General features: G+C 37.6%; 1 protein-coding gene across 1 annotated transcript in view; it reads right to left on the bottom strand.

Moving 5' to 3' along the window:
- The window catches only part of BRAF (B-Raf proto-oncogene, serine/threonine kinase), an 84,596-nt gene that overhangs the window by 24,248 nt on the left and 46,024 nt on the right, over nt 1-14,324 (bottom strand). Inside the window, exons 8-12 of the mRNA XM_084505348.1 lie at nt 9,324-9,483; nt 7,605-7,641; nt 3,241-3,377; nt 2,362-2,479; nt 1,271-1,355 (exon numbers count right to left, since the gene is read on the bottom strand). Coding sequence (XP_084361474.1) covers nt 1,271-1,355; nt 2,362-2,479; nt 3,241-3,377; nt 7,605-7,641; nt 9,324-9,483 — 537 coding nt within the window. The remainder of the gene's footprint in view (nt 1-1,270; nt 1,356-2,361; nt 2,480-3,240; nt 3,378-7,604; nt 7,642-9,323; nt 9,484-14,324) is intronic.

Genomic DNA, 14,324 nt, shown 5'->3' with positions numbered 1-14,324 from the left:
GCTTAAAACCTGTGGCAACTTCTTAAATCTGTATGCTGTGCTGTTTTGTTGGCAGCTCTTTATATTTTCTTATATTAAAAAACTATCATGAGATCTTTGACTGTGAACCTGTTTGTCCTCTCAGCAGTGCAGGCTAGGACAGTTCTAGACTATGCAACTGTGCCTTTGTCAGGTTTGAGGATTTGTCAAGTGATACTGTGAGTAACTGCTGAGTAAACAAAAATCATCAATTTCTTGCAAATCCTATCTCAAGGAAGTACTGATGAAGCATAATAGGAAAGGCATGATGATGGGTATATCTGGCCTGTCTGGGTCAAAAGATAGGACAATTGACCGCTTACTGTAAGTGCCAAAAGGATCAACAGAGAAGGGCTAGACTTCAGCCACAGGACTGCCAGGAGAAATCCGGACTAGGTATGAACTACAAGATTTTTGATGCTATGCTTTGGGTTCCACTATGTTCTGAACAGATATGCCACAAGGCCTCTACTTCCACAGCTATGGACTTAGGAGTTTCACCATGCACTTTATGGGGGACCATCCTCCAGCACAGGCACCCAGCTCAACACATCAATTTTCCAGAGCCAAGAAGTGTCTATTTTGTTTCATAAAACAGAATTATGGGTAAGATTGTAATTGGATGCTAGTGGTATTCCACCAGAAATACTGTATGGTGTCACGTTGATAGATCCTCTAGTGAGAACTGAACCCAAGACAAATACTTCATTTGAGAATGTACAAGCAGCAGACAGGAGAAAAGAAAATCAAGAAATGACTACGAAAAAAAAACAAAAAACAAAAACCTTTTTTTTTTTTTGAGGAGTCAATGCTACTGGATAGAAACTACTGAACAATTGAAAACTTGGTCAGTAGTGTAGCTGGAAAACAGCAATTAGGTACACTCTCCTTCAATCTCAGAACGTGGATGAGAGCAAAGGTCCCACAAGTTCACCTATAAGCTTGACTGTCCTATGGGTACTACAACAGCAAAAAACAGTCTGTTTTGAGTGTTTGGATATAGATATACTCAACATCAGTCTACATATGTTATTCAGTATATCTATACCCAGACAGATGGTATGGATATATGAGAGAAGGACAAATTAGCAGTGGATACAAAATAAATGTCTTAAATGGGAAGTTATACTTTCTATCCCAATTATCATCATGAAGGAATATGACCAATGCAGTCTAATAGAAATATGAAACTCAATGATTACAGAAGCATAAATTTACACAAATGATTTTACGCCATTAAAAATATTCTTACCTGAGCACTCCTACTTCATTTTTGAAAGCCTGTAACTGTTGAGGTGTGGGTGCTGTAACATTCAACATTTTCACTGCCACATCACCTTTAAAACAAATATTTTAAATAAGTACCATTGACATAGATTCCACAATTAAGAAAATAATGTACAGAAAATCAGAAATATTGAGATTATCTATTTTCTAGCTTTAGTGAAATAAACCACTAAAATATTAATAGTAAATATTCTGTAAAAAGACATGGATATTTCAGTCTTTCTAGTAACTACATTTCATTGAGAAGAACACGCAAGAGTCAAGATTCTAAACTGTTTGAAGTTCTAATATTACTTAACACAGTAGTTTTGAAATGTAAAAAGTATTCACAGGTTACAGAATAGTTGAGGTTGGAAGGGACCTCTGGAGGCAATGTTGTTGAACCCTGTTGCTTAAGCAGGGCCACCTGGAACCTTTCACCCAAGGCCATGTCCGGACAGCTTTTGAGCATCTCCAAGGAGGGAGACTCCACAACCTCTCTGGGCAACCTATTTCAGTGCTTGGTCACCTTCACTGTAAAGAAGTGATTCCTGATTATCAGACAGAGCCTCTTGTGTTTCACTTTGTGGCCATTACCATGCTCCATCCTCTTTCCACTCTCCCTTCAAGTATTTCTATATAGAGAGACAAGATCTCCCTCTGAGTCTTCTCTTCTCCAGGCTGCATCGCCCCAGCTTTCTCAGCCCTTCCTTATAGCAGAGATGCTCCAGTTGTCTAATCAACTTCATGGTGCTTTGCTGGGGTCTCTCCAGTATCTCCATGTCTCTCTTGTACTGGAGAGTTCAGACTCTGACCCAGCACTCCAGGTGTAGTCTCACCAGTGATGAGGTAGAGGGGAAGGATCACCTCCCTCAACCTCCTAGCAATGCTTCACCTAAAGCAGCCCAGGATACCATTAGCCTTCTTTGTGACAAGGCCAAATTGGTGGCTTATGTTTAACTTGGTGTCCAGCAGGACCCCCAGACCTTTTCCTGTAAAGCTGCTTTCCAGCTGGGAGGCCCCCAGCAGGCAATGTCATTTGCTTAAGAATAACTGTTTGCTGTGATGGCCACATACCATGCCACTTTCCTTTGTAGACTGTTCCAAATGATCCAGATCCTATCCTTTGTCCAACTGTGATCTGTCCATCTGGTATCTCCCAATCATCACTTGAATCCCGTCGACCAAGGGTTTTCTTTACATAAACGCACAAATAGTAAGAAAGAAAGTAAGTGCATTAATGCCTGTGAAAATAGGTCCTTTACTTTAATAAATAAATTATATAAACTAATAAATTATATACATTATAAATGAAAAGATATTATATAAATTAATAAATTTCTGATTTGATATCAGAATTTCATATAATTAAAATCCTAAAATATTTTTTTCTCAAATGCTGCATTTGAGTTTTCAAGCTAGGCATATACTCTCAGCATACGAGTATACTAAATAATTTCTTGACATGAAATACTTGCCACAGATTTTGGGCAATGTTAAAATCAGTAAAAATTGAGATTTTTATTTTTACTAAAAGGAAAGTCTCATTTAGTTTTCAATTCTTATTCAGTCGCATGGTTAAATTGTAAATTAAATAAATTGTTATGTACTGTTATATTTGAGATTCATTAGAGAACTTTCACTGTTCATGAAACATGATGGGGAAAATTAAGCTGTTCTTTGAATGGAAACTGGCTTCATAACATAAAGCACGCCAAGACTTCTGGGTGCAATGGAGGAAAAGTGAATACAGTCGATGATTTAGATGATTTATATATCAGTCCCATTATTTCAATATTCCATTATCTATTGGCTTAAAGTCCTCAATAATTATAATACCTTCAAAATAATTCAGATGACTATGATGAAAGAAAAGTGAGAAGAACATGGATATGTAATACTCCTATACTACGAATATACCATACTATGAGTGAAAATAGCTGATTTTTCTCTTACCATTCTATTTCTGTCTTCTGAGGATGAGGATGATTTCCTTTCTCGTTGGGGTCCTGGTGATTTCTGTAACGCTTTCACATTAGTGAGTGACCCAGGCAAAGAGGCAGGAGGTGTTGCAGACAAACCTGCAGTTGAACCTAAATTTCAGAAACAGAATCATTTTTATCTCTAAGAAGCCAACTTACAAGAATGTAGATACTAGGTGCGAGGATGTTTTTTAAGATGCAGTATCTCCAAACATCAATGTAAATGTTAAGAGGGAACAAACACATTCTTTGGAAATATTGTACTAATACTAGATTAGTGCTCAAGTCTTAGGTAACAGGAAGAGACAAGTCAAACATCCCTGTATCCCTGATAGTCCTCAGTCTCTTGGTCCTGAATTAGAGGGACAAAGTCTCTTTAACTAGAAAAAATATGTATGTTTGCTTTGAATTCCACCAGTTTCTTTGACAAGAGAAGTAGTAGCATTTTAGTTAGCAGTAGCTGCCTCTCAGATTTCTTGTAGCTAAGCTTTTTGGGACCCAATAAACAACTGAGATGCTGTACTTTGGAATCAAAATTGACTAAATGCAAAAAATTGAAATGGTTTCTAGCTGAGTCTCCAAGTGCCACCTCAAAACCATTTGGCTGTTTTAAAGCTATCTCTTTAGTAGGGAGCTCTTATTTAAAAGTAAATATAAGACTGTAGAAAGGATTTCAAAGGAACAAATACTTTACTTAGCTATTTGAAACATATTCTATTAAGTACAAACTGGAACTGTACATCTCCAGCACATACGCTGTCTAAACAAAGCTATGTAGGAAAATGTCACTAACAGAGCTGTCTTTCAGAGCCCCAGTGGTTCTTTACAAATAGAACACTTTAACTAGACGCTGCTTTTTAAAATACACCATAGTTATTAGTAACAAGGTTATGCTGACCCTCCCGATGCAAAGGACATAAAATAGGGTCAACTGTTAATTAAGTTCATGCTGCTCTGCTAAACAATGCCCGTCATTGTACCGGACCTCCACCGTTCCAGGGCTTTCTCTTACATCAGTGGTGGAGGACAATACTCCTCCTCATGTTCCTTCAGAAGCCCCTTTCTTACCAAGAAAGTCTCCTAATGCCAACTTGAATTCAAAATCCACTTTGTAACTTTCGTAACTGGTGCTTGAGTTCAGCCACTGTGTGTGCTAATTTATCTCACTATCTGTATCCATCACTCCTTTTCCTCATTGAGCTCAAATCCATACATTTAAAAGTGGAAGAGCACGATAATGGCATACCAACACATCAAAAATGGGATACAGCGTCCATGAACTCTGTCCCATGTGGTAAAGCAACAATAATGCATAATTGGGCATCCTAACTACACTTACAAGCAGTTGGAAAACAGTGACCTAAAGGATGCATTTTTGTTCATATTTACTTTATGGTTCCTATACTGTTAAACTTTAGTACATTACTTGTCTGAAATCAAACATATGTCAAATTAAATCTATGATGCTTCCAGAACATGAGCTATTTTCCAAAATTTTACTGGCTTAGAGATTTTCTCTTTAAAATCAAAGCTGTACTTTAAGACGTTAAAGAAAACACATTCTGTTTTCTTTAGAAGTAACTGAAGTCTCCTACTTAAATTTTAATACCAAGATACAGAAACGCTAACACAATATCCACCCTTCTGTGGAAATAGTTTCAGCACATGGTGCAACATGATAGTTAATCTGTTCGTAATAATTCCACAGGGCTTATTTTCTAAGTTATTGGAAGTACTGTGAAATACTTCAGATAACGTTGGACTTAAGTTATTAGCTTGGGCTCTGAAGCTATATTTAACATATTCCATTCTGCAGTCAGTTTGCTTGTCTTCTTACATCTGTCTTCTTACAAAGATTTCTGGAACCATTTTACAAGTCAGTTCATATGGTGAACTCCTCCTGATATATTCTGCAACAAAAGTCTTTGAAACAGCCAAGATGGTAGCATTTGAAAACCACACTACATGCACTTAACTACCCATATCTACATTTATACATATAGACAAAATATTTATATTTCATGCTATTACTTAGTACTTGGGTTCTCCAGCATATGAAATCCCATGTTTTTGGGGGGATTTTGTGCAATACAACAGATCCATTGACAGCTTTAGGCCTGAATTACACCAGAGTCAATGATGTGAGAATGGAAGACTATTACTTTATGCAGTTCAGGGCACAAACAAACACTGTTTCACTGGAAATTTACCAAATAAAAATTACATAGCCTAAACGATCCAGGGCCCCAAAGCAGTATCAATAAAACATTCTCAAAATGCAGTATTTGTTGAAAGTTGCCATGGCAACTTGCCATGCTTGAAAACCTTGAGACCTGACAAGATATCAATGGAAATGTTTGTAATTCACATTTGATTTCCTAGATTATGTTTCAAAATAAAGATTATTAAACATAGAAACTGCTAAAGCACTGAACTGACTTAAACTGAACAGTCAAGGAAATTCTAAGTTAAGGACATCGTGTTGTCTTTGAAATCACTTTAATGCAGTCCAAAGACCTCTGTTTCGAAAAACTATGTCAAGGTCCATATAAAAACCTCAACTATGAAATTCCTTGCTTTAGAAGATTTAAGTCAGGCTTTATTTATAGTCATTTCCAAGCGTGTAAAGGTGAAAGTGGGTATGTGTGGAAAGCACATTCAAAGCATTCCAGCCAGGCCAAGCAAAAAACAGAGGTGTTTTGATAAACTCACACACTTACATACACACGGTGTGAGGGTGAGGTACAAACAGCATCTGTGGTTTTACTTATTTTGTTTGGGTGAAAACAAGAAAGAAGAGCCCAACTACCTCTGAACACTGGGCCAGGCTCAAAATCAAACACTATTTCACTGGGGACAGAATGAAGGAGGGGACTGGGAGTCCGGGATTGGTATTTCCGAAGACAGCGCATCAGCTGGTTCAAAGGGGCTGTTAGAGAGAAAGAGACGGGCAGGCAGAGACAGAAAGACAGACACATAGAAGAAATGAAAGAAGTCATGGGAAATAACTAGGATGCTTTGACTCCTATTCATAGATCGCTTCTGTACTTTGAAGGACAAAAAGGTCAATTACTAAAAACACTGTTTCAGGAATGGGAATAGCCAATTGTTTTCAGATGCCAAGCAGACAGTTTATGATCAAAAGTTAAAACCAACATGATAGCACAACATTTAAATGCCGGACAAAATGGGCAAAACTGTGGAAAGCCACACCTATTGAGACATACAAAAATAGCCAAAACTGGAAACTTTAAATCAGTATGCTTGCAGACTAAAGGAAATTTCTTTAAAAAAAAGTGTTCTATTGCTGGCATAAGAAAAAACAGCTCCCTCAAATCCAAAGCAGGAGGTAGGTACCATCCTACAAACAAACATGTTTGGACGGGAGAAACAAAATTAGTGATAGTCCACGGTACAAAACCTTGGGGATCGGGATGGAGTGCACTGAGATAATTCAGAATTTTCTTATGGCTGGAACAAGTTACAGTTAATAGTAGCTGGCTGTGTTAATAATCCAGAGTTAGAAAAAACTGTCATATGCCTACCCTACTTATTATTTCTTTATGATTTCTATATTACGATTATATTCATAGGAATAAATATGGCATGTAAGAAGCCCTTTCAGGACCTTGACAGCCAGTGAGAAAAGTGACTTAACAGGCCCATGTGTAACATTTCAAGAAAAATAAATCTATTTTCTGGCCTAATTGTCAATTGTGGCTGGGTGTTACTAAAGGAAACAGAGACCTGGCTTTAACTTAAGGTCCTAACAACTTGGTTCTGAGATTAGCACAGGCATGCAGTACAGCAAAGCAGCATCTTCAGCAGGGGTAGAGGGGGAGAAGAACCGGAGCACTTCATGCTGCTTTAGGATGCAGCAGTTTGTATGGAAAGTCCATCTACCGTGCTGATGGTCTTCAAAGACTGTTGTTTCCATGGGTGGAAAGGTTAACAACAGGTATAAAAATCTTTGAGAGAGGGTTTGGAAGTTGTAGCATATCTGTGTGCAGCCATGTGAGTGAATTAGTGTGGGGGTATGTGTGCGTGTGTGTCTGTGTGTGTCTGTGAAAATGAGAGTGCAAGATAATTTTAAAACTAAAAAACTAGGTAAGACTTCAAAACTTTTTCTCCTTCCGTCTCCCCCACTCCCAGAATGACTGGCAAATGACTCGAACCGTTGTCAGACAAATACTAAGGTCATGGACAAGCAAATGCAAATTCATTTTTTATTCTAGCCATATTCTCATTTGTGCCTGTGTTTTATAGAAGGAAGTAGAACAAAGGGAAAGGACAGCAACTGTGTAATATAGCACTCTAGCTAGTTTAAACACTACTTACCTCCCTCTCCTCGTACACCCTGGTCTCTAATCAAGTCCTATAAATTAAAAAAAATAATAATAATTGTATTTAAGTATTATCACATTTATATTCCAGAATCAATTGAGAGTGATCAAACTGAGAATCCTTGACTTTATATGCTGGCCATGAAGTAGATTTTGTTTCCTATCCTGGCTTACTAACAGCAGTGACTCTGAAGAACTATTTATAACAACCATTAAACTTTTAAAAATGATTTACTTTAAAAAAGCATCTCCCAGTAGTAAACTGAAATGCACAGCCCCGAAAATAGATGCTGACATGAAAATATTGATTTAAACATGCAGTTATCCAAAATGCACAAAGAAATATTGAACCAAGCATTCTGGTTACAGTGTTTGCGACAAAATTGTCTGAACTGTCTTATCAGAAGCTGGGACATCAATTTCCTGTACTGAGGTAAGTCAGTCAAATGAGTTCTGCTTAGTTCTTGTCCCATAACGAGGCACCTGGTTTGCATACCCAGATGCACTCTGCTCTTTTCAGAAATGACTTGACTGTGAAAGATTTCCTTCACTTGTAATCCACTGTTAACTGAGAGTACCTCTTATGGCATATCCAAACCATATGGAACCTACACTAATGATGTTCTTAACACAAGAAAATTTTAGTAGCTTCCCTCCATAAGTTCATTTGCACCATCAAACCATTTTTTAATGGTTACACAATTAGTTTATTCTTTTATACATTTGCACTGCTGCTGAAGATACTGGTCCTGCCTCTCAGCTGCACCACTGCCATGTATCATGTAGCAATTTTAAGCCACTTTCTTAAAACTCAGTTAACATTCCATCTTCTGCTCAGCTCACATGCAAAACAGATTTTGTGCCTTGACGCCCATGCAGACTCAAGACTGATCACCTGACAAATAATGAATTTCTAAAGACTGGACTCAAAGGTAAAATACGAGCTGTATACATTAGCAAAATTAGAAAGAGGATGTTGTGACCAACATTTTGAAAGATCCTAGTTAGTCTTACTCTTAATATCAACTATTATTATTATTACAATTCAGCATCCAACATTTTCAAAAAAAATTAAAAACAAGTTAAGTGTAGCAGTTTCTGAACACTCCAAGAGAATACTTAGAACACAGGAGCCCAGAATATAGGGCTATATACTGGGCTCATGAAATCCTAAGCAACACTCAGTAAATCTGAACTCAGATAACTGCAATAATTTGATTTCATTCAATGCCAAGAACATCACTTCAATTGCAAACGCTAAAAAAACAAAACAAAACAAAAACACACACACACACAAAAAAACAAACAAAACCAACCAACCAACCAAAACCTATCCTGCACATAAATAAATATGCTTATTTCATATAATAGTTTGCAAGAGTGGTTGCTGACTTTTATACTCTTAATGGCATGGTACAGCTAGCAGTATAAGCCTTACGACTAATAATAAAAAAAAAAAAGAGTAGTGGTTTGTGGTAAAATACTTCTTTGAACTGTCAAAAGGCAGCTTCTGCTTGTCAAGAATGGGTTATCTGTATTTATACAGCTCACAATAGCAACCACTTCTTTCCTGGGAATTATGAAGATTCTGACAGATGATCAAGGATTAGACTAGAGCTATAGTCCTCGTATACACAGATGATAAATTTAACACCCTGATATTCATAAGGGAAACATCAAATCTGTTTCTGATTGAAATGTTATTAATACTTACATCGATATTGACTGGCTCGATTGTATTGATGTGAACATTGGGAGCCGAAGAGGATCGGTCGCGTTGCCCAAACTGATTCCGATGGTCTTCATCTGCTGGTCGGAAGGGCTGTGGGATTGGAATGGATTTTGAAGGAGAAGGACTAGGGAGAATTGATGGTCTGAGAAACAAAGTCAAGGAAAAAGAGGATTTAGGTCTACAAATGGCTTCAAATACTGCATAGTGGGTGTGGTAAATCCTTTTCAACTATAATAATACATACATAAAAAACAGCTGGTCTAAAGGCCTGCATAAAAACAATTTATAATGAATGATCTCTACTCCCCTAGGATCAATTGCAACAACTCTCTGCTGCAGAAACTACCTAATTACGTGGCCATGAAGTTTTCTGAGTTAAAAAAAAAAATCACATACACAAAACAAACCCTAACATGCCATATTTAACTAGTAATAATAAATTCTGATCTGAAACAGTTCAGGTAGTTCAACATGCACTGAAGATATTGACGTGTTGTGCAGTTTCTGCACTTCAGAGTTAATGCAATATGCTCTTTTTAATGGCCACCTATTAAGAACTAAAAAGTGCTTAACACCTCACATCAACATAATGGTCAAAAATGTCACAAAAAGTTGTATGGAAAGGATTATTGTGCAATGAAGAAAGACTGAAAATTAAATAGTGGTCACCCACCATGAGTAATACTATGGCCAAAGTAATACGAATTATTGATATTAAAAATAAATATATCAGCTTTTTACCCCACCTTTTAGGAAATACCTTTGAATAGTGCAACATTTCAAACATTATTTACTCTGCTACAGTAACACAATGCAACAGATCCGACTTTAAAGGTAAGCGTTCAGAATATACAGACAAGTTTTCTGAAGAAATACAATTGCTGCCAGTCAACGTAGATAAAAATCTTTAATTTACAGTGTCATGAATCAAATTTTTAAAAAACAAAGCATTACACACTTGGGTTTTTGTTTGTTAGAAGGCAGGATGTCACTCATTTGGTTATCCTGCTATTTTGGTAAAGTACAATGAACAGGCATTTCTCTCTCACTTAAGTCAAGGTCAGTCGCTGTTAGGTATAATGATTCAATTTAATGGACATAAGAAGTTCAATGAGAAATACTTGTTGCATTCTGAGTTAAAAAAACAAAACAAAACAAAACAAACAACAACAAGCTTATATTTAAAAATGTTTAAAAGTGTAAGAAAATTTTATGTTTAAAATACACTTGCTAGCTGACAACAAGGTTTTAGAACCTACAGAAAACACAGCTCCTAGCAGAGGATGACAGTCCTCCAGCTATTAAATTACTCAGGAGTTACCATGCCCACAAAGGCAATGCCCACTGGGAGAAGCTTCAGAAATAAACCATACAACAGCCCACAGCAGCAAGAGGTCCTGGTGCTGTCTCCTGTAAGTAAATACTCCTTGGTCTCTCCAAAGACCTTTTGGGTAAATGTTAGCGTTCAATAGAATCTCTGATGTTTATTTGGAAATAGGTCTGCTTTAAAGGAGACTGTTGCCCTACCTGCTGTTACAGTTCTTAACACAGCTTGGCATGGATCCCAGCACTGTCCTACCAGTACCCTAAGTATCTGCTGTCTTTTCCTTCCTGGCCAAGTCTCACGATCAAGAATGGGCACACACGGCACTTGCCAATGAATTCCAATAATGGCGTAGTAAGTCTTACAATAAAATACCTAAATTATGTCTGGGGAACAGGAAATAGAGGTGAGGAGGAAGAATATGTAGTGTTGTATTTTTTTTTTTAATCATTAAAAAAAATGTGATTACCTATTGTCATATGACAGAATATGAATATTGGGAAGACAACGGGAAGCAACAAAGTGTCTTCAACAGCCCAGCATTTCTGAAGAAGCTCAGAAGCACAGCTAAGTAAAATCATTTCTATTGCAGATGAGGAAGTTTGGAACTCTTGAGTATTTTGTAAGAAAATGATGCAGCTAGAACCCACATCAGGAGAGGGGACACTGCAGATGCATGCACAGGATGTGGCTGACATTCCAAGATACTGCATTTTAATGTCAAGGCAAGTGAGTCTGATGGTGCATAGAAAGACTTCAGAAAGGTAAAAAAAAATAAAATATCAGGCTAGTACTGCCATTGTTGGGACAGCTAACTCCTGCTCAAACTTCCTGTGGGTTCCTCAAAATAATGAAATCAAGGGAAATGCGTAACAACAAACAGCAGTTCATTGCGTTAGGGATGACCAGGAGACAGCATTTAAGCTCTGCCACACAGCTTAACAGAAGCAATTAGTTTCTGTGATTGTGAGTAAGCTGAGGGAGAGAAAACCCAACTGCAGAAATATTGTTTTGATTATATCCTCTTTTGAGTCATCTACTAAGGGAATCTGCAAATACTTCTGTATTTCTGGTCATGGGTCATCACGCCTTTCATGTAGCTAGCACAGATCCTGTGCTATGCCATATCATGTTTTAAAAACAACATGAATAGATCTTTCTGCTCATGGAATTGTGGGGACAGTTCAGATCTTTATGAAAAAAAAAAGACCTACAGCTTGACAAAGAACTCTTTTTTTGCTAATCTTATTGGGAGGATCTCTGGGTTTTAGACACCAAAGAGTCTAGAGATAGAGATCTCACAAGCAGTTATTCATGTTTTCTATCTTTACACTCAGGATTTTGGTTGTTGGTATTCTCGGGACACTCACCAAAAGGTGGGCTATTTTTGCTAAATGTGAACTTTGCTTGAAAAGCAGAGAGAAAGAAACAAGGGGTTTACTAGCCAGGGTGGCCTACTGGGATCACAAGCTCAGGAGAGATTACCAGCAGACTCTGCTTGTGTGCAGCAAAGCCTGCATCTCAATCTGCATCTGCTCTACAGAAGCCACATCATCAGAAAGCATGGAGCAATCCTTAGATATCAGCGGCCCATTCACAGAGTATTATGAAGTTTCATCTGCTCCAGGAAGATGGAAGGGACAGTGGAGCAAGAAGGACCAGCTCTCATCATTTGGAAGAGGGCGACGCTGTCTGTTCTGGGCAAGTTCCCAAACTAGATCTGCAGGCTATGCTGGAGGAGTAAGTGCCAGCAAAGAAATTGCCAAAACAAAGAAGAGAAAAAAAAAAAAAAAAAAAAGGACCAGAGCACAGCGGCTGCCAAGAACTGTTTACTGTGGCATACATGTAGGCAGGCTGCAGCTTAGAGAAGAAGTTTAAATTCAAGGCTCTCAGTATCTGTTGCTCCTGTGGACTTTGTAAGTGGTTGGCAGACAACCTCCATGCTAGAAGAGAGCTTCTAGAAATGATAAAGCCAGTGTTCTGACATACTAGAGGTTGTACCACACTTTCTTCCAGCCTCCTAAGTGTGGGCATCCCTTTACCAAAAGATTCTCAGCTTCCCAGGCAACAAGCTGATAGAGTTGTCAAATCTACATTTTTTTAAAATAAATTATAACCCTTCTTGGTGGTATAACAGAACATGCTATTTGCTTAGACTGTGGATTTGGGATAAGCACATTGTTCCCTCCGTTTTTATGAAAAGAGAAGGAGGTTTTGTCAGGAGACAGAAGCAAGCCTAAATTACCTAACTTAGGCAATAACTAAGTTAACGAAATGAACCATGGATAGGTGTAGTTGTTTTACACTTCGTCAACCATAGCAAATGCCAGTGTGTCCACAGACCTACTATTCTACAAAACTAGGTCCACCGGAAAATGGATAGTAACTCAAAAATGCCTAGACACTACTTCATATATTACAATTTTATAGTAATCACGTATAGTATCCTCACTATATCTTATAACTCACAATGTCACTATCATTGTGAGTTATAACCCATCTTATAACTCACAGTGATACAGGCTATAGTGTGCTTTACAAATATGAAAAAAATAATATAAATGATATAAATGATCAATTTCCTTCAAATATATGAAAAGTCATATTGGTGAGTTAAGAGCTGGTCTACTCAGGAAAGATTTTTCTCAAGAGGTTTGCTTGGCTGCAAGATTTTTCTTTGAATTTTTGTCTTGCTGTAGTTAGGCAAAGACCTAAACAGAAAGTTCACATTCATACAGTTAGAAGTTATAGTGTATATGCCACTTAAAAGTGTATCTCAGTTAGCTCAGCACCCTGTTCACCTGGTAGACTGCATACTCATCAGAATCTATCACAAGCCATATCAGACTACCACAGCTTTTTTTTTTTTTCACCTCTGCATTTACACCACAGTACAATTGGCTTTGTTTTTTACTACTGTTACTGAGAAGCACAGTGCACTTCCAGTTTCAGTTTCTAAGAACTGCGAAGGATCTGAGATCTGCACTAGAAACTAGTCAGCCCAAAAGCACCACAGGATGGATCTTCAGCGCTCACAACTTCATATGGATTAGTGCATTTTTTTTATACCATGGTAAATGTTTTCCTGCACATCAGTTTGTAGGTGTAAAATAGGATTATCACAATAGTATGCATTCATACTTGTCTTTTTGGCACGGAAGAGAGCTTTGCAATGTTTTTGTAAAACTTTTGACAGCTTCGTATGCAAGGGGCTATCGAGAGGACCCCTGTAGCTGTCATTACTCCTCCAAATCAGGTCTCAGTTTACTGCCATGTTTTTGCAAATAAAGTTTTGGGGCAATATGTTTTCCCCACTTTTTGTACAAAATAAAAAGGAATTAATTGTCTTAGGATGCTGATACCAAGCCTTTTCTGCTCATCAAGATGGCATACCAAAGTGGATATCATAAGAAATCTGCTAACATTTGTATACAATGGCTTGGAAAAGGTCTGGTGCCAGAAATTTTAGGAAAAAAGTTCAGCATTGTTTTATGCAATAAAACAAGTAGATTTAAAATGGTGTTGTAGCACTAAATGCATCCTTGTAAGAATGCGTCTTTGTTTCATCAGCTATTTAGAACCTTTTCTAGACATTTAAATGTCTTCAGCTGAGGCAGAATGATCAGTGAACATTTGGAAGACAGAAAGGAAAGCAGAGG

The sequence above is a fragment of the Aythya ferina genome, assembly GCF_964211825.1.
Source record: "Aythya ferina genome assembly, chromosome: 1".
NCBI lineage: Eukaryota > Metazoa > Chordata > Aves > Anseriformes > Anatidae > Aythya > Aythya ferina.
The sequence above is the reverse complement of the archived record's forward strand: the minus strand, read 5'-3'. Positions and strand labels throughout refer to the sequence as shown.